Source organism: Diadema setosum, chromosome 15 (assembly GCF_964275005.1).
Source record: "Diadema setosum chromosome 15, eeDiaSeto1, whole genome shotgun sequence".
NCBI classification, from domain to species: Eukaryota; Metazoa; Echinodermata; class Echinoidea; order Diadematoida; family Diadematidae; genus Diadema; species Diadema setosum.
The window spans coordinates 36263213-36290275 of NC_092699.1; the positions used below are offsets into that span (position 1 = coordinate 36263213).

The window sequence follows — 27063 nt, forward strand, 5'->3', positions numbered from 1 at the left end:
TGTATATATTTATCTCCGGTAGGCTCTCAAACCTTGTCCCAAGTAGAACTGGGACAAAACTTTATCAACAGAACGTCTTGTACTTGAGCTAGAACCTTCACTTCAAAGATGGCAGCCTACAGAAAAATCCTCACGTCAGAGTTTCCGTCCATTGATACCGAATTATTGGAATACGTGACTGGTGAGTTCAGTAATCATCCTGTGTACAATTAATGACGTTGAAAAGACAGCCTTGATTTTTAGAAACGTGAGATTTATTATGTCACCAAGGAAATACTCGCAGCTCCACGTGTTGCGATAAATCTTGATAGGAAATGCCGTGTTCAACTTCTAGTGTTTGGCTTTGCATGATTGCACCATCACACCGGCACACCGCACCGTCAACCGTGGCATCTTACCCTTGATCCACAGCACACACACAGCCGGTGAGATGAGTCTGCGTCTTGACGCAGACTCATCTCACCGGCTGTCTGTCTGCCAACCACCAACGCAACGCACTGTAAATTTTTTACGTGGTAATACTCATCAGCGTGAAAAGAAAGTAGGGCCTATCATCACGATCATATAGATGCAAATATGTACTCAGTAGCCTAACTTGAATCTTGAAATGATAATCCCTGTAGCAGCTCGTCGAAGCTAAACTGGGATGGGCTGTGCGATGACGACGTTGGCCGACGGTGCTTGAAGTGCTATTATACAGATGTAACTATTTACAATAAAATGTCATGTGCGTGCAAATAAAAATCAGGCTGCCAGGCTTACAGCATTTTGGACCCTACGGGAGGCTGCAACCTTCTGATAATTGGTAGGGCAGCCTTCTGGAAGGTGTCAACAGTAGGTGCAGTGACAGCGTTGCTTGGTAGGTGGTTCCAGATCCATACAGTACGTGGATAGAAGGAATATTTGTATGGGTCAATTGAGGCATCTGGTATCATGTATTTGAGCTGGTGGTCATGTCTGCCAATGTAAGGGGCTGGAAAGATGGAGGGCGGAAGTGATGTGTTGACAAGGTTGTAGTGGACTTTGTAGAACATGGTGCATTGTGCTGTGAGGCGTCGTATGTGCAGTGTGTCCCATCCCAGTTTGGATACAAGGGATGTAGAGGAAGTACCCCATCTGTAATCATGGTGAACGAAGCGAGCAGCTGCTTTTTGGACTCCTTCAAGGCCTTGTACTGTATTGGTGTGGTATGGATTCCATGCCTCTGATCCATACTCTAGCTGCGGACGAACAAGCATTTGATATGCCCTGTTTTTGACAGCTTTGGAGCATGGGGATAATGTACGACGTAGGAGACCGAGAGTTTTGTTTGCTTTTTGACGAATGGCCTGGCAGTGAGTAGCCCAGCGAAGATCTTTTGAAACCGTGACCCCCAGGTACTTGTATTGTTGGACTCTGGGTATGGTCTCCTGAAGGAGCTTGTATTCACGGAGCGAAGGTTTCCGTTTTCTGGTAATAGTAAGAGTAGCACATTTGGGAATGTTGAAATCCATTAGCCACTGTTTGGACCACTCGGCGAGAGCATGGAGGTCTTGCTGCAGGACTTCGTGATCTTCCAAATGGTGGATTTCGCGGTAGATAGTACTATCATCTGCAAACAACCGCATCTTGGACTGGACATGTACATTGATATCATTTACATAGAGCAGGAAGAGAACTGGTCCGATCACCGAGCCCTGGGGCACTCCTGATGACACGGGTCTCCAGGTTGATTGAGATCCTCTTACTGTGACTGCTTGTTGTCTACCAGAAAGGAGGGAGTTGATCCAGTGTAGAGTATTGCCAGTTATGCCGTAGTATTGGAGTTTCAAGCTTAGTCGTTGGTGAGGAACTCGGTCGAATGCTTTACGAAAATCCAGGAAGATGATATCTGTTTGGCCCCTTGACTGAAGAGTACTGGACCAGTCATGAATGGCTGATATGAGTTGGGTGGTGGTGGAAAGTTTCTGTCTAAACCCATGTTGTATGTCAATGAGGATATTGTGGGAGGCAAGATGTTTGGAGATATGGCTGAGTACGATATGTTCCATAATCTTGGAACAAACACAGGTCAAAGAGATTGGTCGGTAATTTGCAGGATTGCATTTGTCACCAGACTTGTGGATAGGAGTAACTCGGGCATGCTTCCACTGTGTAGGAACAGTCCCTGTGTTGAAACTCTGTTGGAATAAGAAGGCCAAGGGTGGAGCAATCTCGTGGGCTATGAGTTGTAGTAATCGAGGAGGTAGCTCATCTGGGCCGCTTGCTTTTGATGGATTAAGTTCACGGAGCTGTTTCTCAACACCAGGCCGGTGGATGTGGAGATGACCAATGAGATGGTAGGGGGAGGTGCCCTGGTGAAGATCTGGGCAAGTGTCTTCTTTGATGAAGACTGACTGGAAGTAAGCATTCAGGCATTCAGCTTTGTCCTTGTCAGTAGCATAGAGCTTGTCATTCTGGTGTAGAGAAGGGATTCCCAAGTTCTCAGTACGAGAGAGTTTGACATAGGACCAGAAGGTTTTCGGGTTTTCACTGAGGCTTTCACCAATCACGTTGTTAACATAATTATGGTGTGCTTGGTGTACTAATTTGGCGACTTTGTTCCTATGCTGTCTGTAAGATTGCCAGGCAGCTGTCGTAGGGTTTCTTCGAGCTTTCTTGAACAGTCGATCACGCTTTCGCATGTGCCGTTTAAGCTCAGGTGTAATCCATGGCAGGTGGTGTCTACTTTTACTCATCTTGGATGGGATAAAGTCTTTGATGCATTTGTTGAGAAAATTGAGAATCTTGGTCCAATTTTCATCAACAGAATTGAGTTCCGGTGATGAAGCAAGGAAATCAGTTGAGAAGTTGAAGACGGCTTCTGACAGACCCTCGTGATCAGCTTTGTGAAACTGAAGGATCTTCCTAGCTGGCTTGGGTGCTGTCTTCAGATTGCCAGAGAAGGTGAAGGATATAATATCATGATCTGAGATGCCAGGATGTACATTAACGTCTGAAATGAGGGCTGGGTTGGAGGTTACAAGAAGATCTAAGATGTTACAGGATGCAGGGCGAGTGACTTCTCTAATAACTTGTGACAGTGAGTTTTCGAGTAACAAGTCTAATAGCTGTTGATGGTTGCTTGCACGAGAAGGGTTGGTGATGGTACCAGACTCCCAGTTTATGTCAGGGAGGTTGAAGTCCCCTCCTATGACGATGTTTGGGTGGCTTCTGTGATGTTTGGTCATCAGTTTAGATAATGACTGCCATAGCTGATCCAAGTCCTGCTTCCGATTACTTGGAGGGCGATAAAAGCTTGCTATGAATAGGGGTTTCGCATTTGTAAACTGCAAGCTACACCAGAGTAGTTCGCAGTCTGCATCAAACTCAGGGCAGTTTGATACTAAAAGTGAGTTATGTACTGCTACAAACACCCCACCACCATGTTCATCTCTATCCTTGCGGAAAACATTGAAGTCAGTGGGGAAGATGCTGTGTGTGGGTACACCATTGTCCAGTTTGGATTCGCAGCCAAGTAGTATATCTGGGCGATGTTGATCGATCAAAGCTTGAAATTGAGACTTCTTTGAGGTGCTTTTGAGGCCATTGCAATTTACTATGACAGTCTTGATACTCTTTCTCCGATTTTTAGATGGAGAGGAAAAGTATCGATGTGGTAAGCTGCCAGAAGCTGCAGGAGTCGGTGTAGATGTTAGGGGGGCAGGTGAACTAGCATCTTCGCTGGTGTCATGGAGTTGTAAGGATGAGAAGCGGTTGGCGGTTGTGAAGGTTGTGCTGTTCAGTGATGCACTGGGTTCCAGGTTCACAAAGTCACACTTGCAGCAAATCCACGAGAAGCTTCCAGAATGTGTGGCAAGGACCTCATAGGACTGCTTGGATATACCAACACAGGATATGTGACACCAAAAGTCACAGTTATCGCACAGTAGTGCTGCATCATGTTCGCTTACTTCATTGTTACAGATGGCACAGGGGAAGGCTGGAGTTTGGTCATGGTAAGGGCCAGGGTTCACTTCAACTTGGCCACCCAGGAGTAACAGGATAGCTAAGTGGCTTAGTGAGGATGAGTGTAAATTTATGACAGAAGGTGTGTTTCTTAACTTCTGTTCATTCGATGCCAGGATTGAGAGGCTCCAGTGTGCTACCAGATTTGGCTTGGTTAGGCAGTTATTAGGGCTTTCAACTGTGGAAAAACTGTACAAGCAGCTGCTAATGGTATGCTGAGGAGTTGACCTAAGAAGTACAAGAGTAGCTGTAGTGATGATAAACAGTCCCATTAAAACAGAGTGCGACTGAACATCCTTCCGCAAGGTACATCCAGACATCTCGATGATGAATGAGACACTGAGGATTACCCGCAAGCTTGTGACTAGGAGTACAGTACCAACAGACTGAATGCAATGAAGGGAGACTGTGGCAAGTATTCAGAGACAGGTACACTCAAAAAGGCGTGGATGTATGTATAGCTATAACTTGATAAGGCATGCGACATGAAACTGCAGGCCAGCAGAAACATATTTTGTAAATATGATATATAGGACAGGTTTTTGGCCTTTGTAGATAAATATGCCCTTACTCAAGCGATGTAGTATGTACACACACTGTGTCTGGAGGATGGAGGGCGTATACTCACTATAAACACTAAAGTATAAACATTTAGTTGTCGGCCCTATATCTAGTAATTCCAATGGACGAATGAAGGCTGTCAAAAAGCTGGCTGCCTGTGACGTGGTTAGGCGAGTTGAGTCAGCATACGAATATAAGATTCATAAAATACTCACAGGAACTTGAGAGGTTGAGGAGTTAGCCAAGGATGCAGTAGTATATAATACAATTATCACGCAGCTGGGCTGAACACGCTGGGAATCAGACCGAAGCACACACTGTGTACATGGCTACTGTAATACGGGTGCTTGGCTTGGTAGACATGTGCACAGTCAAGCCACCGCCACAGATAGTCCCATATAACCCAAAATCGTGTAGTGTTTCACAGGAAGTAGGCAAGCTGACAAGCTGACCAGTGATAAACAGCTAAAAATCCACAAAAAGTTTTGGCTACCAATATCACAAAGTTCATTAAGTGAGATATTAGCTCTGTAATATGTAATCTGTTAAAAATATGAGGCCGATAAGCATAAAAAACACAATTTTTAAACACAGATTTTCAGAGACTTCAAAAAGCAGAACCGTCGGCCAGGACGTCGAAATACAACGTTAGCGGTTAGTTAGGCCTATGCCTAATCATGGCATGTTGTTATCATTCAGTTAATGGTTTCAGGTATCAAATGAACAAAAAAGTCTTCCAGGCCAGATGCATGATAATACTAACATTATTTCAATCATCCAAGGTCTCGAGAATGTGAGAGCAAAAATTGAACTGTTCGCCTGGTAATGACATTGACAATCATGACAATGTATGGTCACCTGATGGTTGGACCTACTACTCATCGACTGCCTAATTTTTATGCTTGCTTGATAAGCTAAGAATATTTAACACTGAACAAATGCTGAAATTCACATAAAAACTTGACCTACATTGCACATGTTGAGAAAATCCAGCATTATCAAATGCTGTTGTTCCCTTTTCAATTCGAAGTTTCAGTGCAAAAATATCGCCGTCAAACTTGAGTGGCCTCTCTTCAGCTCCCCGCGGTGCCGCTCCTTTTTTAGATTAACTGCTGTTTTTGCATTTACAATGCACACAAACCGAGTTGTATTGAACACCATGTTGTATGGTTGAGGGGTCTAGATATCGCGCACGAAAATTTGAAATGCTCTTATAATAGAAGTTATTCCATAATCGTACCTGAATTTCTCAATGAATATCACGAAAATGCAGAAAAATCAACTCCCAGAATCTCCTGTTGATACGATGACGGAGTAGTGCGCTGTCGCCGTTTGTATGTCGGACTTTTTTTTATGCGTTCAATTTCTCGGGGTATGTAAAGATCGCGCAGCTGCCCTCTGTAGTTTCATGCGTGAAAGTGTCTGCCCCTCTGCGGCTGTAACGTGCTCCGGCTTTCGTAGAATATTTTTTCACTTGATATTAAATTTGTCCCTGTTAAGCAACAGCAGATTTACCTAACTTGTGTATATTATTGTTATTATTATTATATGTGTTATTATTATTATTGTTATTGTTATTATCATCATATGTGTTATTATTATTATTGTTGTTGTTATTATTATTATCATTATTACTATTATCACCACCACCATCATCGATCATCATAATCATCATCATCATCATTTTCATTATTATTATTATCACTTCCACCACCATCATCATTTTATCATTCTTATTATCATTATCTTTATCTTTGATATTTTCATAATCGTTAATGATTTTCATTTATAAAGTTTTCTTACAATATTTCTAATCACTTTAACCAATAATATACACGTAATATAAAATGGAAAAAAGTAAAAAATGAACATATATTTTGTGTGTGTTGTGTGTGTGTTTGTGTGTGTGCTTACCCATTCGTCACCCTCTAAAAAAAAAAAAAAAAAAAAAATCGTCACCCATTTGTCACACTCTCATCTACATGTAATTTGTTTTCTTCAGTATCATTATGGCCCTCCCCTGTCACAAATATATCACAAGTTAGCGCAAGAAAATTTTTAATCACAAGCAAATTCAAATTGAAATCACACTTCAACTTTGATAGACTGAAATATTTATTCCTTTGTAATATTATAATCGTTGTGTTAAAATTTGACTTAAAACAACATTTATTAACAGTATTTCAGCGTAGCTGGCAGCATACATTGTTCTTGTGTATGATGATGTCACGTGGTAAACGATCGATCGAACAAATTACGAATTCTATCGACTACGAACGAGACAAGCGAGACGACACGTCTAGGCTACAACATCCTTAGAACAGATTTTAAGGGAAGGTAGGTTTGTACAAGGTAAAAAATTGGAAATTTAGTGGAAAATTTGTTTGAAATCAAAATTTCTTACCTGCTTCCTTCTCATGTTGAGCGGTAAGTCAGGTATGTTTATTCCATGGGCGTATCGGCAAATTTTGCGCTTAGTCCTACGCGTAATATCGCTTGCTATACGCAGTTACGCTATGCGCGATCATTAGGTCCCTGCGCGAGACCTAGTACCCTTACTATACAAAACTTTTGGAAAATGCATTGACATTACATTACGATTCGGTTAAAATATTCATTCAAAATTTTGTCCTTGATTAAAATCATTAATGAACAGTGAATTTTCACGTTTTCCCACACATCCTCATCAACGGTCAAAGCCAATACATTTTTATGTGCTCTGCGCGCAGTGCAGTGCGTACTAAGCATTCTGTGCGCCGAAACTACGCGTTCAATGGTTTAAAAAAAGGTGGTTGATGTGTAGTGGAGCCAGCTACCATACATAAGAGAGACATGCACAACCTTTGGCACCTCTATAACTAGACTCTATGTATACAGCCCAGACGCTGTAAAAACACGACAGGGCTGTACCACACATGTGTCACCAGGGTGGTGCACAACAACTAAGCGAACACAGAGTGAACATGGCGATCGCATTGAGTTTTGATACTTGACATCATTTTTGTCATCTCATATTTAATTCATTCATTTCTATTTTATTTTATTCTTTTTTTTTTTGGGGGGGGGGGATGTTTGTCTGTGTTCATTTTACAAGTTCCTCTCTTTCTCCAAACCCATGACCCTCTTTAGGAGTGCTGGATGGAGGCAGTGGAGAGTTTGAGGACCAGGATGATGTCTATGACGCAGTCGGATGTCTCCTCCATGAAGTTGACAGTGACAGAGATGAGGATGGGATCAGGAAGATCTGCAAGAAGCTTTTCAAAACTCTTCAAATGTAAGGGAAGTTTTCCCAGTGTGGCAAACCTCTTTCTGTCTGTCCGGACGGCAGAAAGTCATCACTGTCATATCCAGTTTCTCGGATGAGAAAGTTGAATATGGATTGTAATTGTCTCTGGGGATGCTAGTTCTGTCATACCTGTGTCATTCTCTTACATGTACATGTACATCTCAACAGAAAATGATGAGTGACTTTTATCCATTGTTGTTGTTTATGAAAAAAAAAATGAATGAGCCCCTATTGAAAATAATTTGCTCCAGACATTTCTGAGATCCAATCAAGCAATATTATAAGCAGTTCAAACAGTTCAGACTTTAATATTCTCGTACGTACAAGTGTAATCAGTGTAGAAGTAGAGTAGAGTGAATGAAGGAGCATATAAAAAAAAAAAGGCAAAGCAGTGTCACAGTACCAGTATTTTCAGAATATTTTTCAAAGTTTCAATTAGAATGACAGACATCACAGTGTAATCATAATATTCATCCTTGAAGGAGGGCCATTGTTACCATACATAAATCAAACATTCCACACATCCTCAGGTATCAGCTCTTGTTTCCTAGTCTTGATTACAATCATGGTTTTGAAATGCTCTTATTCATTTGCAAATATAAGTTTCGGAGTTGGACATAGTGATGGCTTTTTGTGAGTAACTTAGTGTAAAATGCCAGAATTTAGGTTGTCTATTATGGGTGCATCCACTTTTTGATAAAAATGGAAAAAATAAGGGATTAAGTGATGAAATGATACTTCAGGTATAAAATGTTGAATCAGCTGTGTGACCTGAATGCAATGACGTCATGACATTACATACTTTTTCTGCCATGTTCTATTGTATAATTAGCTCAGCTGTTGTTCAAATTTGGCAACATCCTTTTAGTTGTCATTTCCCTTCAGCTGTCTGAAGACAGTGAGTCTCTAAACGTTTTCAAGATTCTACTTTAACCCTATTCTAACTGGGGGGGGGGGGTCAAATTGACCCCCCCTCGACGTTTCGCGCCATGATTCCGCAACACGCAAAGATTTTGCCGCGTCGTTTCATGACTTTTTTCATTCGAGTCTCCCGCATATTTTGAGACCAAATTTGCGACGTCCGGGTACACCGTTCTGAAGTTATGCAATGTTTTGCATATGCATGTCAACCCGAAAAACGCTCGAATTCATGATTTCGTGTGCAAATCCAATGCAAACTGTGTTTTTTTGTTTAATTGATATAAATTAGATTATTTCAACTTGTAACCATTGAAATCAATCAATTCTAATGTAGATAAGCGTGAAAAAGTGCCTCCAACAAATTTTGGCAAAAAAACAATAGAAAACAAAAGATCGAAAAAACAATAAAATACATAAGAAATTAACAAAACAATAAAAAACAAAAGAAAATGATTTTGATTGCGCTATTTTTTTACTAGAAAATTGTTTGATGTGTCTTGAGGAACTCTGACACAAAAATTTAATAATTCTTCAGTCTTTTTGATGGAGTTATAGGTGAAAATATGATTTCATGCGTTAATTTGCATAATTAATTTATTGAAAAATATGAAATCAAAATTTTTCTATGTGTGACCATGTAATCTTGTAGTTGACATCCGGCTCTATGTTCAGGCAAAATTTTGCGGCGATTGCGCGATCGGCGGCCGAGATCTGAAGGGGGGGTCAAATTGACCCCCCCCCCCCCCCCCCCCCCCAGTAAAAACTTGGTCTCAAATAGCCCAGTTAGAATAGGGTTAAAGTGTGTAGATGTGCTTGATCATAATGGATCATCTTTCTTCTTCCCAAACACTTTGCAATTTTCCTGTAGAAGCGGCGGTGACACACAACAAAATGCAATCCTACTGGATGCCCCAGTACAGCTCAGCGATAGACAACTGGACACAGGTTAGAGACAAGTTTAATCAACACCTATGTGTTTTGAATTTTGTGTCTATAAACCTCCAAGAATGGGGTGAGGGGCCTGGGAAAGTATGGTGTATTCCAAAGCAAAGGCCTGTGGTATTGCAAACAGATAAATTTCCTTTGAGTACAGTTTCTTATCAGGCATTAGTGTACCTTCAAAATTTAAGCGAGTGTTGAAGACTCTCGTCTGCTTCACTGCTTTTTATCACCTGAAGTGATTTCTATCTTGGTTGTAGTCTCCCATGCCCAAGAAAAACACAAGAGAAACAAAAATGGAAACGGAAAAAGTAACAATGCCACAGTTTGTATGTGTGTGTGTGTTGTTTTTTGCTGGCCCTTTTAGAGAGTCATGCCATCACCAGCCCAGAAATATTAATTTCTTATATCTACCGATGAATGTCAACAACAAGATTGCACAGTATGGTGTAATTTTCCCTCTTTCCAAACTCTCTCTCTGGCACTCTTTTTCTCTCCACATACCAATCTGTCCCTCCCCCTTTTAGAGCTCTGTCTCCTTAACAGAGGCCATCATTCACTCAGTGTACTTTGATATGGTTGGATGAACTGTAGCTTGTGAAATGTGCAATAAATGTTGGACTTGGTACAGTGCGTTGAATATGAATGTAGCACATGTTTCACAGTGAATTAATATAATCTCCGCCAAGGAAGGAGGTTATGTTTTCATCAGTCAACAATGTTTGCTTGCTTGTTTGTCTGTGTTCAAAATACAGTAACTCAAAAAGTTGTGAATGGATTTGGATGAAATTTGCAGGAAAAATTGAAAATGACACAGGAAACAGATGATTAAATTTTGGTAGTGATTTGGAAGTTTATGTGAATTTTTAACAGATTTTGTATCTTTTGGCATATAAAAGGGTCAATGAACTTAGGTGTTCAAGCTGTGTATATTTGAGCTTTGCATATGCACACTAAAGCGCATGCTCTGCTCTGTCGGGCAAGGCGCCACGCAGCTGGAAGCTGATGATATATTAAAGGTGCATGGTCCCGGTGTTTTAGTCAAATGCGTACGCGGGTGCACGGTGCAAGTTTCCTATAGAGACCTAGTTATTGACTCCTCTTTGGCGCTTACGCTGTGGCCCACTTCCCCGAGTCCGAAGGAGTCCGATCCACTCTAGTCAGTGGTCCGATCACAGTTCGGCTCATGATTCGGCTGAGGGAGATGACAGCTTTAGCAAACTTCTTTTGTGATGTCATAATAAGAAGCACATATGCACGCACCCTGGCATTACTACAAACTGCGTGAAGCGTAGAGAAGACAACGAAGGCCACGTTACCAAGCAACACCTACGCGCTTTACTCTTGGTGACAGCTTAATTTCAGCAATCTTCGTATCAATGCTAACGGTGATCGGCAGTATCATCAACAGCGCCCTCTACACTACCGGGACTATGCACCTTTAAGAGGCTTCTACATTGGGAAATTAAGTAATTTTCATTATGTGTGTATGGATGGAAGTGAGCTGCTTGGTGGAGATCTTTGCTGTCTGAGTGCTTTTTTTGTTTATTTATGCATCCTTCAGTCCTTTTACAAAAGTCTGTGTGCTTATGTTTGTTACTTTTTATATTCTCCGCAGATACAAAAGGGAATGATGACAGATCGATATGGATGACAACTCGTGAGAATGTATCGGTGAGTGTCACCATCCCTCGTCAGGGAATTAACAGTCAATTTTTTTTAGCACATTCCATGTATTGCCACTTGTGGAAGAGGAAATTATGTATTGGGTTTTACACTTTCAGTCTTTGCATTAACACATCTTAAATGAAATCATCAATGTCATGCTCAACAGTTCAACATTTTTCCATATTGCCAACCTATGTTCGTAAATTTTGTGCCCCTGTTACACCACTGTCATCTTTAACTTCTTAAATGCAAGTCTAATTCATCACATTTACTTTGTAAAATTCTAGTTTTAAAGCTAATGCACTGCTTTTGTGCACTTTAATGATGATCTTAGAAACATTTAAGTTTAAAACATTTGGCTGCACTGAAAAGTTACTCCAAATATGATAGCACATAGGCTCAATTTCTCTCACCTTTCATGACGCTTCAGTTATTTTGTGCATCACTGCTTTACTGCATTCCGTGACTCTCTTTTCTTGCTGTACATAAGGCATATGAAATGTCCTCATGAATTGTTCTAGGAGTCGAAGTGTTGTCTAGTACTGGCATTATATTGCATAGTCATGTGTTTTCTTTCCAAATCAGCAAGTGGACAAGAAGAAACTGGAAAAAGCGGAAGCAAAGCTGAAGGCGAAGCAAGAAAAAAGGTCACAACAACCCGAGCAGTCCAGCAAACAGAATGGGTGAGAGAAACCATGTGACAGTGTGTGTTTGTCTCCTGGCCTGTCCTTATGTTTATTTGTTTGTTTTTTTGTCTGTGTCTGTTATTTCTTTGTTCTTTGTCTGTCTTTCTGTCTGTGGGTATGATCAACTAATGTGCTGAAGAAAAACATGCCAGTGGTTGATGTGTGGTTGTGCTACTGGACTTCCTACACCAAATGCATTTGAGGTGATAGTGAATGCATGCCATGGTGCCCAGTAATTGTGTTTGCCAATTGCTACCTGTATGCTCACGAACCTGTTGTATATATCCCTTTCTTCATCTTACAGTGTTATCAGTGCGTCGGCCAGCCAGGCGGTGAGCAGGAAAGATGTCAAAGCTGACCAAGCAGGGGCATCCAAAGCGACGGACATCAGGATAGAGAACTTTGACGTGGCTTTTGGTGAAAAGTGAGTTTTGCACACATGACTGCTACACTTGTACATTCACTTTTTTCTTTCACAGTGAACAATGATGTCATTATGAAACTTGTGCAAAGAGCAGAAGCTTTTACTGACACATTAATATGGGAGTCCTGTATTGTACAGAGTCAGGTGTGTGTGTGTGTGTGTGTCTGGTGATCTGGATGTTTAACAGCTCTGAATTGTTCTTGTTTTTAGACTGGGGAGCAGATGATTATGTCCTGTGATGCACCTCAGTCTGACCCAAAGTCCTCTATTTCTTCTTCTTGTTTTTTTTTTCCTTCCCATCTGTCTTATAAAGAATTCTGCTAAAGGAAGCAAACCTCACCTTGGCGTTCGGCAGGCGCTATGGCCTTGTGGGAAGGAACGGGGCTGGAAAGAGTACATTACTACGGATGATTGGAAGGTAAAACATCATTGCCTGCCCGGCAGAAGGGTCCTAATGTTTGCAAGCTCGAAAAATCACAAAAAAATGATGGTTGCTTAATATGTGAAAGAGCTTTCAAAATTCTGTCAGATTTTGTCAGGAACAAAAATTCGGTTTGGGGTAAAATTTCATGCCAAGGCCCTTCTGCCGGGCAAGCGACGACATGCATAATGTATCCTCATGAGTGTTTACATCTTGCATTTCGTACAATGCTGTAAATTTCAGTGTTCATTCTTTTTGTAAAAAAAAAAAGAACAACAACCAGTTCCAGTGATAGAATGAGAAGACATACAGTGTTATCTATTGAGTTTTTTTGCAGTATATTCTGACTGTCTCAGTATCTCATTTTAGATGTGAATCTTCTTTGCTTGTGATAGAAAATGGCATCTTTGTGATATGTACAGGTAAACCATCACCATATTTGACTATGATGAAGTTGCAGATCCCCAAATTTATGAAAAGTATCAGATGATATGGGTGAAAAATATGTAAGTGAAGATTTGCCTGAACAACAAAGTTTATTCTTTAATTGTGCATCTAAAAGAAACAATTTGTGACGGTCACATCCAAATTTCGCTGTCTGCGATGGCACTACAAAATATGAATAAAAATGTGGATTTATACATTGAGCACAGAAGAGAGTCAATTTTGGAGTGTTCCTACTTGTCGGTTTGTTTTTACGTATATTATGTGGTCAGAGGGGAAACTTGTTAAAACGAGAGCCTTAAAAAACAACAACGATCAATTAGCTTGTTCTATCTGGTCTCTCACTATATCAGGGTACAAACAAACAACAACAAATAAACAAAAAATATGAGAAGTTGAGACCTTCAAAATCACCTTGTTATAAGAAACTTTTTTATGTCTGACCACTTTATAATGAGATTGCTCTGTATTTGGTTATCTGACAAAAAAATTAAATTGATACATTCTTCAGCCGGGAGCTCAAGTTCCAGTCTCACATCTCCATCCTGCATGTGGAGCAAGAGGTGGTCGGTGACGACACGCCCGCTCTCGAGAGCGTCTTGGAGTGTGACGAGAAGAGAACGAGACTACTCAAGAAGGAGAAGGAGCTGAATGATGCTCTCCATGGCAACAGGTCAGTGAGAGATAAAAGATAGATCAGTAGATAGATAGATAGATAGATAGATCAATAGATAGATAGATAGATAGATAGAGTGTGACGAGAAGAGAACAAGACTACTCAAGAAGGAGAAGGAGCTGAATGATGCTCTCCATGGTAACAGGTCAGTGAGAGATAAAAAATAGATCAGTAGATAGATAGATGGATGGATGGATGGATGGATGGATGGATGGATGGATAGATAGATAGATAGATAGATAGATAGGTAGATAGATAGATAGATAGATAGATAGATAGACAGATCATAGATAGATAGATAGATAGATAGATAGATAGATAGATCATAGATAGATAGATAGATAGATAGATAGATAGACAGATCATAGATAGATAGATAGATAGATAGGTAGATAGATAGATAGATAGATCATAGATAGATAGATAGATAGATCATAGATAGATAGATAGATAGATAGATAGATAGATAGATAGATAGATAGGTAGATAGATAGATAGATAGATCATAGATAGATAGATAGATAGATAGATAGATAGATAGATAGATAGATAGATAGATAGATCATAGATAGATAGATAGATAGACAGATCATAGATAGATAGATAGATAGGTAGATAGATCATAGATAGATAGGTAGATAGATAGATAGATAGATAGATCATAGATAGATAGATAGATAGATAGATAGATAGATAGATAGATAGATAGATAGATAGATAGATAGATCATAGATAGATAGATAGATAGATAGATAGATAGATAGATAGATAGATGGATGGATATAAAGAGAGAGACAGCTTCTGTAGCTTGTAACCTTCTGGGTCCCATTTTATGAAAGATGTTCAGGGGGGCATTTCATGAAGCATTTTGGCGGCAATTTGTCCTGACATATTGTTATAAGCTACTGAAATCCTCACACCTGATTGGCTGAGAGCAAATTTGTCAGACAAATTTGTTGGGCAAAATGCTTCATGAAATGTCCCCTGATAGCAGCTCTCTAGAATGGCAACAGCCAATCAGGAAGCAGAATACTTGTCATTACTATAACACTTGCCATTGCAAGGGATGCTGTCACAGCAACTTGTAATGAAATGGGGACCTAGTCTTTCACCCAAGGGGAATGGCCTGTCTCGGTGGACAGTGTGTCTACATCACACACTTGAAAGTCCCTGGTTCAAGGCCCAGTGAGGCCAGCTGATCCAGTATGGTATGCTAACATACTATGGGAGTTGTAGTGAAGTCAAATTAAGGAACAGTGTTCTGCAATTTTGTACACATCTCTTTGAACTGAAGGTAAAATATGAATTATTGTGCATTTGATAAGTGGTATACACTGTACAGACCTCATAAACATATTTTCTTTTTTTTTCAGTAGGTAGTGGTTAAAATTGAAATGTAAGACTGCCCTAGACATTTGCTGCCAAATATGAATGATGGATTGTTAAATCATGTTCATACATTGCAATGTTTTGATTTGTATTTGTTGTTGTGTGTCTGTATTGTAGCTCTGGTTCTAGTGACCCTAGTCTTGGTTCCAAGCTCTCAGAGGTTTATGCTCAGCTGGAAGAGATTGAAGCAGACAAAGCACCATCAAAGTAAGTCAAAGACAGTTCTCATTTGATGGCCAAAATGCTTCATCTTTATTAAATCTTTTCATGTGTTCATCATTGATAAAATTTACTTCATCTTTACTGGCATCTGGTAGTTGGCTTGTGGATGTACATTGTATGATGTTATAAATATATGTCAGTGCAAGGATTCTATGTGATGAAAACCTGAACTGTATTTGGGCTGTGTAGCTTCTAATGCATTATGGTAAGAAATGACAGTACACTTTGACTTAAGAAACAACTACTGTTAAAAGTGGGTATTTTTGCGTGACAATTTTTTTTTTTTTTTTTTTGCGCTGGGCCGAGTAAGAAGAGTTTCGCGTGTTTTTAATTCCGTGGAATCAAGACATCAACCACTAGAACACATGACCAGCAAAAATATTTGCGTGCTTTTATTTTCGCGCTACTTTCTGGTTGCAGTGAAAATGTCCACTTTTACAGTGTGTGGTAGACTACATCAGGCAAGTTGAATAGATGGAGCTGTTGTATATATTTATGTACATTCCTTTAGAGTTGATGTTGATTCGCAGTGCATTGCAGAAATTGATTTGCAATATATTTTTTTCGTCACATATGTTTGCCTTTCAGTGTTCGCCTTGATATGATACGATTCCTTTTATGTCAAAGGGTTTTAGGGAATATAGATGAAGCAATTGACAATACCAAAACTGTATGTCCAGTGGAAATGCACAAAGTTGTAGGAGGTCAGTGTAAAGCTATGAGACTTCAGTGGAAGCTATATGAAAAACTTCTGACATCTCTAATACATTCATGTACCCTTCATTTAATCAAAGGAGGGCATGATTATTTGCTGTCCATGTGCTAAGCTTTGTGTGCACATGTTATTTGTTGTGATAAGGCATCACAGTGTTCCTAATGGAAACTGAGTGCAAGGACTGTGATATTGTACATTTAGCTCTTTATTAATGGATTGCTGCCCTTTTGTGAAAATTTTGTCTCCACTGTGCAGGGCAGCCATGATCCTGAATGGTCTTGGGTTTTCCCCCAGCATGCAGAGCCAAAGTACAAAGTAAGAAGATATTTCATGCCACATGTGAAAATTTTGTAAAGGAGTGTTCATTTCAAGCCTTTGGCTTTTTCAAAAACATCCTGATGCTGATTTATTACTCATTCTCACTGTGGTTTGAATGAATAATGTTTTTGATGGTGAATCAAATTATCCCAGATTGATTGGATCTGGCATGTGATACCAAACTAGTCCAGTCTGTGTGATGCCTGCTGCAGTTGGCAAGTAATGTGTCACAATGTCTTCCAAAAGCATTCATGCATTGCAGGCTAAGAAAAATGTGGCACACAAGGACTTTTTTTGACATGTTTTCTTTATACACAAGTCATTGAAGCAAGATTTACTTTGTTTATGTGCCAGCAGTAGAAATTATGTCGATTATAAGTCTGTGCCCTGTCGAGCAATACTGAGTACTAGTAGTAAAGTATGCAACTTTTATCACATTCCTTCTCTGTAACAACACAGACTGACACACCTTCAATCTGCTTTTTCTGTACCAACAAGAAGATAGCCCTCAATTAGATATTATGACTTAAAGGATCATCCAGAGGCCAAAGTAAAAAGATTTGCCATTAGGCCAGTAATCAAGCTTGAACTTTCTATTAAACTCCCCACAAAGGAAAATCGTGTCCCATTTCACCACCAGCGTGACTCGTGTCTATCAAATGATGTATGATTTTGAGACATTTCTTCACCATATTTCGTATCCTACAGGGAATTTTCTGGTGGATGGCGAATGAGGATAGCACTAGCGAGGGCGCTGTTCTCCAAGCCCGATTTGTTGCTCCTCGACGAACCCACCAACATGTTGGACATCAAAGCCATTTTATGGCTAGAGAATTACCTACAGGTGAGAGCATGGTGTGAGATGTGGAAAGATAAAATGCCTGTGCATGTTTCAAAGAGAAAGTGTGGCCATTGTTTAGTGCTTGTAGTGTATGTACTGTATATTCGTAGTGTGCAAAAATGTCTTGAAAACAATTCCAGGAAAAAAGAAAGAGATGTAAATTCCCCAGTGAAAGTAATGAGGGGATTTGCTATGATGCTCTGAGGTTAATGAATTAGAATCGCTATCGCACAAAATAATGCAGAGCTGCAAAGTCTCCCAATTCTGCAGGAGGGCTTCCTGAAAAAATGACAACAGGATATGGAAAGCCTCCCTAAATTAGGGGTAGGTTTTGCCTGTGGCAGTGTTGCAATATGTCATAGAGAATCCACAAGGAATCTCCGGGATTTTAAAAGTTTGAGTGTTGGCAGCCCTGCACATGTTTAAATCATTTGTGTGTGTGTGTGTGTGTGCAATGGTTTTGCTGCAGCCTTGCATGTGGTTTTGCTAGTGTTGTGTCATCCTCGATGACAAACTTTCAAAACTGCAATTCCATTTTAAAGTATGTATATTTTATGATTTGTAGCATCACCTTCCTTACCTGCATCCTTGGCATTCTTCCCTGGAATGTGCCCTACCCATCCCTTATCTTTTTTCTCTCTTTAACTGTTTATCCCCAAATTTTCCAACATTTCCTGCCCTTTTGTACTGTTATAATTTTTTATTGTGTGCATTCCTGTCGCTCCAAACAAAACAATCACAGTGTCATCGACTCTTTCGTATCTGTGCATCGTTTTTCTGACGTGCGATCAAATGCACCATCTAAAATCTGTATAATCTACGAAAATTTGTTGAAAAAAACAGGAAAGATGAAAAGATGAAATAAAATTTGTACTGGTACCTGAATACCAGGACTGGCCGACCACCATCCTAGTGGTTTCCCACGACAAGAAGTTCCTGAACGAGGTGGCGACGGACATGCTCCACCAACACTCCAGGAGAATTGACTCCTACAGAGGAAACTACGACCAGTTCTTCAAGACCAAGACGGAGAAGCTGAAGAACCAGCAGAGGGAGTACGAGGCACAGATGCAGTTCAGGGCGCACGCTCAGGTGGGGATTGTCATAAATCTGAAAGATATTTTGTGCGAGTATGGATTTTTTTTTTGTGTGAATTTTTTTGTGCCGTTGCAAACTAGTCAAGAAACAAAAAGGCCTGCATTATTTTATTGGAGAGGTTTCAAAATGTCTGCTGAAACACCCTGGGTGAAATTATTAATGACTGAAGTTCACTAAATTTGGTTCGGTGCAAAATTTAACTGCATAAAAGCTTGACAGAAGTGCTTTTTCCAAGACATGTCTCTTCTTTTGTCTGCTTTGATTTTTTTAAAGCATTCTTGTTTGTTTTTTGTTTGTTTGTTTATTCATCACTCCAGTATCAATACTGTGAAAGGGAAGTTACATGTACCTCCAGGTTCAAGTTGATGTCAATAAAAAAAAAAAGTGTACAAAATATCAAACAGCACTTTCTAAGAAATGTCACTGCAAGATTAGAGACAAAATTATAATGCTCCCGAATTCTAAAGTTATGTAATGTTTCTGTGAATCAATTATATTACATGTGCAAGTTAGATAAGATGAAAGATTCAACTGCAGCAATTCTTTCTTCATTTCCTACAAGAATGCACTCTGAAAGCATCTTTTTTTCAGCAATTCTACCTTTTAACTTCTCCATCTTTTCAGAAGGCACCCGTGATTTCATATCAGATCTTGCTCAACCCCTCAGCAAGTGGTAGTAAACCTCTTGTCAAATAACTTGATATCTGTTGGACTTCATATATTTGTGACTTTTTGTTCTTGACAGACTTTTATCGACAGATTTAGGTACAATGCCAATAGAGCAGCCCTGGTGCAGAGCAAAATCAAACAACTTGAAAAACTGTAAGTTATGGTATTCGGGGTTGTTTCTGCTTTAATGATTTCATTCTGAGTAAATTGCTGTATTGCTGTGCCTCACATGTAGGACATTGTATTCAGAGTCACTGGTTTATTTGACTTTAAAAAAGTGGTGGTTTTGGTCACCAATGTGTGTTCATTACTAACGTTTTTCTCTCGTAGCCCATTTGGGCTACTTAAATCTTTAAATTTGAAATTTTGGTGGCCCGAAAAAGAAATGTAGTTGGTTGATATAATAATAGGAAACATGAAAATTTATTTTAGATTTTAGCTGCCCAATTAGGCCACCAAGAGAAAAATTTGGTGGCCCAACATCAATTTTCATTGGCCCCGGACCACCAGGCCATGACTAATAAGGAGCCCTGTACAGTGTATCTATTCAAAAAAGTATATTTATACCCCCGCCAAACGAAGTTTGAAGGGGGTATATAGGAATCAGCGGACGGTCGGGCGGTCGGTCGGGCGGTCGGTCGGGCGGTCGGTCGGGCGGTCGGGCGGTCGGTCCGTTGCAAATCTTGCGTCGCAAACTACTTCCTCAGTTTTCAACCGATTCCCATAAAACTTGGCACAGATGTGTGCCTTGGGTTGTAGATGTGCAAGACATATTTTTTGACAGTACCCAAAAGTACGTTGCCATGGTAACGGCATATTATGGGCAAAAATGGGTACAAATCTTGCGTCGCGAACTCCTCCCACAGTTTTTGATCAATTTTTATGAAATTAGGTACAGATGTTCATCTGAATATGTTAATGTGCAAGACACATATTTCTGCAGTGGCAAAAAGTGCGTTGCCATGGTAACGGCATGTTATTGGTAAAATGTAGGGCAAAATGCTTCATGGCAAAACTGCTTCATCAGTGTTCTTCCAATTCTCATGGAATTCATATTGAATGTTTGTCTTAGGATATAGGTCAGCATGACACATTTCTTGACAGTGACAAAAAGTATGTTGCCATGGTAACAGCTCACATATTATGAGCCAAAATGATGGAAAATTTTGTGTTGCAAACTACTTCCTCAGTTTTTGCCCAATTTCCATGAAACTTGATACAGATGTGTGCCTTTGGTTGTAGATGTGCAAGACGCATTTTTCGACAGTACCCGAAAGTACGTTGCCATGGTAACGGCATATTAATGGCAGAAGATCAAGGAAAGATCTTGCGGATTTAACTACTTCCTCAGTTTTTTGACCAAAGCTTATGAAATGTTGTTTTGACCAAAGCTTATGAAATGTTGTTTGGCGGGGGTATAACCAGTCGCTGTAGCGACATTTCTAGTTGTACATGCTTATCTTTGCTGAATATATTGGCAATTTCCTGCCTAGGCAAATAATTGTTTACCAGAGATTCGTGTTTATGCCTTTGTATGAGAGTTTTGCCCATTACAGTTTCTTGCATATTCAACAGGGCTACTGTATGGTATGTGCAAAGCGTAATATAGCAGTGATGAAGCAGCATTCATCACTTTGTCAAATCTTGAAGTTCATTTGCCATTGAAAATCTTGGCAAGTTTCCTTGCATTCTGGAAAGCTGACAGCCTGAATTGTTCACATTGGCCAGGTGAACTGAATGCTGACTTACTGTATGCTACAGATTTAGTTGAACAACAGTGTATTGTCTTGTCATCTGAATGTTTCTCACAAATCATTTCCTTTCTTAAATTTCTTCTGCATTTATCATCATCAGACCTAGGCTGATTCCTGTTGAGAAGGAGAGTGATGTTATACTAAGGTGAGACCAATGTATGAAATACTCTATATGTGTTATCTGTACTTTGAATTGTATTAATCAATGAAAACAAAAGATTTGATTCTGATTCCAGTTGAGGTTAAGACCTTACATTCTTCAAAACACTTTACAGCTTACATTTTACATCTCTAATGTCAGTGAGATTGAGGCCTAAGTAAAACCTACATAGAATGTCACCCATGCAAATGATTGTATGTGCACTTGTATATTTGGAATGAATTTTACAATTGCGCAAATGTTTTTTGTTGAATTTTTTAAAGAATAGAACTAAATCTAAAATTAAACTGGATTGATGGTAGTAGCCTTCATGCAAGAGGACTGCACTTTGCCTTGTCAAATGCACACTGATGTTCTGCATTAATCACATTATTACCTGCTTTGGTTGGACCTCTTGACCAGGTTTCCAGCGGACATCCAGAAGCTTTCCCCGCCAATCCTCCAGTTGGATGAAGTGGACTTCGATTACGGTACCGACGCCCGGATTTTCAGCAAGGTCGACATCTCCGCCAACATGGAATCGAGAATATGCATAGTAGGTGAAACTTTGCCTGTAGTAGCAGCTTTAGGATGGATTTTGGCATGAGAAACCTCCATATCTCCACCCTTCCCACAGTGTTGTGAATAATTTTGTCTAAAAGAAAGTGCCTTTCGTGAAATAGCATATTCTCTGTATGGCAAACATTTTGGAAGCAGAATGCATTGGGAATCTTAAACTATGAAATAAAATTTCAAAATTGGTTACATTTGAGATTGAGTTTTCCATGACATTTGCTCCTGCGACAGTTGCTTCAATGAAATATCTGCATGCAAAGCCAAACACAAATTCTACCCTCAATTCTAACCCTAATCCTAATCCTCACATCAAACTAAACCTAAAACTCTATCACAACCTAACCCTAACTCTAATAAAGTCCTTGGAGAAAATAAGACCAGAGCAACTCTCCCAGGAGCAAATGTTGTGTCACCGTGATTGAGAGATATACCCATGTCAAGACAAATTAGCATTTTCACTGACATCTATGGAAATAGATTTGCATTTAGTTTTTATTTAAGATATAGCGCTTGTGTCTTTTGCTTCTGTTTGCCTAAGTAGGCCAAGTAGACAGTTTTGAATTCCTAACCTTTGAGTTTTTTGCCTAATAGATAATCTGACCTTTTCTCCATCTCATCACTCTCCAATCAAACACAGGTAGGAGAAAACGGGTCAGGGAAGACCACCCTACTAAAGATTCTCCTGGGTGAGCTCAGTCCCAGCTCGGGGGTGAGACACTGTCATCGCAACCTGAGGATCGGCTACTTCAGCCAGCACCACATAGACACCATGAACTTTGACCTCACGGCCATCGAGGTCATGGCCCAGAGATTTCCAGGTAGACTGCGTCACATGGTACCCTGTCTTGTTTATCCCTGGCATGTACCCATAGAGCTTGAACTTGTTCGTGGCATACATGTATTTTAGCAGTCTTGCGAGAGATTTCATCTCTTTTTTGATTGAGTGATAAATTGATTGACTGATTGACTGATTGATTGATTGTTTCATTGATTAATTGATTGATTTATTAATTGATTGATTAATTTATTAATTTAGTGATTGTTGATTGATTTATTGGTTGATTAATTGATTGATTGATACATTCACTGGTCCATTGATTGACTTATAGATTGATTGATTCAATTTCTCATTCAGTGATTGATTGATTGATTGATTGATTCAGTGATTGTTGATTGATTTATTGATTGATTCATTCATTCATTCATTTATTCGTCCATTGATTGACTGATGGATTGATTGATTCATGTACTCATTCAGTGATTGATTGATTGATTGATTGATTGATTGATTGATTGATTGAAAGATCCATCCATCTAAAACACAATAAAATGCGCATTCGAATCCGTGTTGAAATTAAGTGCCAAATTCCACAATTTTACCATTTTTGTACTGATCTTTGTATTCATCAGGGAGGAATGTGGAGCAGTATAGGCAGCAGCTTGGCTCGTTTGGAGTGACGGGAGACCTAGCCACACGTCCAGTGTCCAGTTTATCTGGAGGCCAGAAGAGCAGGGTGGTCTTTGCTCTCATGTGTGCTGGAAAGTGAGTGTTGGGAAACCCCTTCCATAAGTAGCTTGTTATTTATTTATTTATTTATTTATTCATTCATTCATTCATTCATTCATTCATTCATTCATTCATTCATTCATTCATTCATTTACTTACTTATTTATTGTTTACTTGTTTATTTATTTGTTTATTCTTTCATTTCTTTCTTTGTTTGTTTATTTATTTATGATTTCATTTAATAATGTATTAGTCCAGTTTTCATAGGATGGCTTTAAAGGGTGTGTACAGTTCTGGTCGAGGTGAGGATTTAGCTTTTAACATTTTGCGAGATATTCAGAAACCACTCTATGAGATGTCAAAGAGCATGCAATTCTAAAGGGTATCAAAAGTTTATTTGACGAAAATCGGTTTTGAAATAGCTGAGATATCCAAAAACAAGGTGAAACAAAGACATCATGATAAAGTTGTGGCATGTCGCCTTTTATTATTATCACTTTTTTGGATATCTTAGCCATTTCAAAACCAATTTTCATCAGATAAATGTTGAATCCTTCTTAAAATTACATGCTCTTTCATATTTCATAAGAGGTTTCTCATTATCTCACTCAGAAATGTTCAAAACATGAATCCCTTACCTCAACCAGTACTGTACAGTCCCTTGAACAATGAGTTGAACACTGTTGTTTGTGGAGGCCCAGCATGGAAGATAAACACATATACACATCATAACAGCAAAACAGCAAACTGCAAACCGCAAACTCCTTCAATAAGAAACTTATTCTTAGTAGCAGCAGCAGCTGTACTACTAGGATATCTACTTACTATGGCAGGAAATACACATATGTGTAGATACCTGACAACTGGTAGCTTGTGGTATGGTGGTTTAGAGCATTTAAAGTTCGTACAGGAGTACGGTTTTATCTCTGTATTATGACCTAGCCAGGGACTTCAATAGTTCTGTCTTGCAATATGGTTCATCACTGCTAAGACATTTTATTGTGGCGGTGATGTCTCCATCTTTATATTTACCAATAATTTTCCTGCACGAAACTTTGAGGAGTGTTTAATTTCATAAAACTTGATAGATTCTAAGCAACACCAAGTTTTAGAAGAATCTAGTTCATCTGCTGTGTGGTGTGGAAAGAGGATGAGTTTCAGGCAGTGGTTACATTGTATGAATCTCTAGAACAGTTTGATGAAGCTGTGATAGTATTATTCATGAATCATTCCTGATAGTTGGTCTTTATTGCTGCAATACTGACAAAACTATTGTACAAATTCATTTTTATAGAATTTTTTTTTTCATCTTTAATATTTCTAGTCACACCTAGTCTTGTAACTAATTATGAGTAGAAATGTAATCTAATACAATGACCATTGCGTATGGTTATTGTAACAAGTGTGCCAGATCATTGTGAAAGCAAATATAGATGAAGTCTTTTCTTTCAAACGCTGATCCTGGTTTTCTTCTGCATTGCAGTCCCAACTTCTTTGTACTTGACGAACCTACAAATCATCTGGACATTGAAACAGTGGAAGCCCTTGGAAAAGCTCTGACTGCATTCAAGGTAAAAGTGTTTTAGAACATGCAGCATTCTAGAATGTACTGACAAAAGCACCTTGCTGACAAAAGCACCTCATTATGCATTAGTCCATATTTGTGATTACTTCGTTTTAGGAGTGGTACTTACGTTTTACGTTTCTCTTCCTGTAGAATGTTCTTCTCTGGTGGATAGGCACAACACTCTCTTGTCTATCAATCTGTCAATCTGTCTCTCTGTCTATCTATCTATCTGCTTGGTCATCTGTCCATCTCTGTCTGTCTGTCTATCTACATCTATCTGTCTGTCTATCTACATCTATCTGTCTGTCTATCTCTCTGCCTACTTGTCTATCTATCTATATACGCTTGTATCTATCTGTCTGTCTGTCTATCTATTCGTCTGTGTACCTGTCTGTCTACAATGTATCTACAATGTTCAATCTATCTATCTGTGTATCTGTGTAACTGTGTATCTGTCTGTCCAAGGAGGTTCAAGAGAATGGAGTCACAACCGTCTTATTTCCTTTGCTAGATGTTCAAAGCCGCCGCTCAAAAATATTTGAAGCATGTGCAAAACAGGATCTGCCGCGCAGATAGGAAGACGATTGACTCGTGTCTCATTGCATAATCACTAGCCACTTTCAAAGGAAGATATTTCTTTGTGATGGTAATTACTTTTCGCTATCCCTTCTTATAAAAGGTAGGTGGTACAGACATGAGGATGCGCGAATAGAAATTGAGCAAAAAATGCCGAAATGAAGATGAAAATTACTCGACTGGGCATATGCGGGCACTAATCTCTGATATATCTATCAATAAAGAATTATACTTGAAGATTATTCCATATTAGTTTCATTTGTGGAAACTAAGCAGAAAAGTGATAAAACCAGCTTTCCAGGATGGTACAGTTTTAAACATTTTCACATGATACAGCTCAGATTTAAACTTTTGCGCAAATTTCTGGACAGAAATGTCTTTTGTTTTACATGCTTTATCATTAATTAAAATTTCATTTCATTTAATAAATAGATAAGCAAACTATGGCCAAAATTATGATAACATTCAAAAGTAATCTTCAGAATGCTGAGCAAGACGGCGGCAAGGAACATCGATCATCAAAGGCACAAGTGCACCAGGTCCTGTGGAATTTCTTTGTACATCAATAGAAATCTGACAACTGTTTGAATAATCACAGCCAGTTGGAACTCCAATGTATAAAACCTCCTTGGTCTGTCTTTCTATCTGTCTGTTAATCTGTCTGTCTCTCTATCAGTCTATCTTTATGGCTGTCTGTCTATGTGTCAGTCTGTTTCTCTCTCTCCCTTGCTCCATTGTTTTCTCTCTGTCTGTTTATATACAATGTCTGTTATCTGTCGTTATACACTTAGTGTTTGTCCCATAGAGTGTGTGCATTTTAAATACTTGGATCATGCATGCAAACATTTCTTGTTATAGAGTATCAGGAATAACCATGGTCAGAGGAAAATGTTACAGCATACTTTTTTTTTTTTTTTTTTCAAACCTTTGAATACAACGTGTAGCTTAAGGTTATACTTGGAGTGCATATCAATTGTCACATGTCTTTTTTTTTTTTTTTTCCGCCTCCTTTGTACCCACTGCAGGGTGGAGTTATACTGGTATCCCACGACGAAAGTTTGATCCGTATGGTGTGCAAGGAACTGTGGGTATGCGGCGACCGGACAGTGAAGGCCATGGAGGGTGGACTGGATGAATACAAGAAGATGGTGGAGAAGGAGTTTGAGCAACAGAGATAGGAAATGATGGGGAATCATCCATCATGAACCGTGCCTGTTCCAACTCATAATGCTATGGATGGGACTACAGCCAACATCATCCTCTTCCCCCCCCCCCCCCTCCACCACTTACCATGCTCCGTTTATTACATTAAGCGTTGCACCGATTTGCAACGACAATGCCTGAAGAGAAATAGGTTCAAGTCAGCTTTGAAAACCATTACATACTTTTTAAAGATATCACACTCTTAATCATGATAATTATTACATTGCCAGTATTAACCTGTTACCAACAGAAATATGCGTTGCCCTGTGTAATGACTATGTGGATGTCAGAATCTTGTAGGGAGTGACTTATCCTGCCACAGTCATCTTAGAGCAGCTGAAGATATATCTAGGACATTTAAAAGTGGGGGTAAGAAATCGCCTTTCAGTTAGTTTACCTTGGACTACTATCTCAAAAAGCTGTCTGTGTATTAGGCTGCTGCTACGTGCTAGTATTGGCCTCAAGTGAAATTTTAT

General features: G+C 39.4%; 1 protein-coding gene across 1 annotated transcript; it reads left to right on the forward strand.

Moving 5' to 3' along the window:
* The first annotated feature begins 101 nt into the window (after positions 1-101).
* LOC140238791 (ATP-binding cassette sub-family F member 3-like) lies at positions 102-26562 on the forward strand. The gene is made up of 19 exons (XM_072318687.1): positions 102-181; positions 7678-7822; positions 9624-9700; positions 11313-11368; positions 11948-12045; positions 12353-12472; positions 12786-12890; positions 13849-14010; positions 15520-15609; positions 16595-16654; positions 17366-17501; positions 18390-18590; positions 19342-19418; positions 21120-21164; positions 21582-21714; positions 22372-22552; positions 23145-23277; positions 24725-24812; positions 26410-26562. The coding sequence occupies exons 1-19, from the start codon at positions 109-111 to the stop codon at positions 26560-26562; spliced, it is 2133 nt and encodes a 710-aa protein (XP_072174788.1). The 5' UTR covers positions 102-108.
* The last annotated feature ends 501 nt before the right edge of the window (positions 26563-27063 follow it).

What these genes read in the sequence shown, in the direction of transcription:
- LOC140238791 (XM_072318687.1), top strand. Translation starts at nt 109, where the DNA reads ATGGCAGCCTACAGAAAAATCCTCACGTCAGAGTTTCCGTCCATTGAT. An exon ending in CTTTTCAAAACTCTTCAAAT is followed by an intron (nt 7,823 to 9,623) that starts GTAAGGGAAGTT and finishes ATTTTCCTGTAG; the next exon opens with AAGCGGCGGTGACACACAAC. An exon ending in CATGGCCCAGAGATTTCCAG is followed by an intron (nt 22,553 to 23,144) that starts GTAGACTGCGTC and finishes TGTATTCATCAG; the next exon opens with GGAGGAATGTGGAGCAGTAT.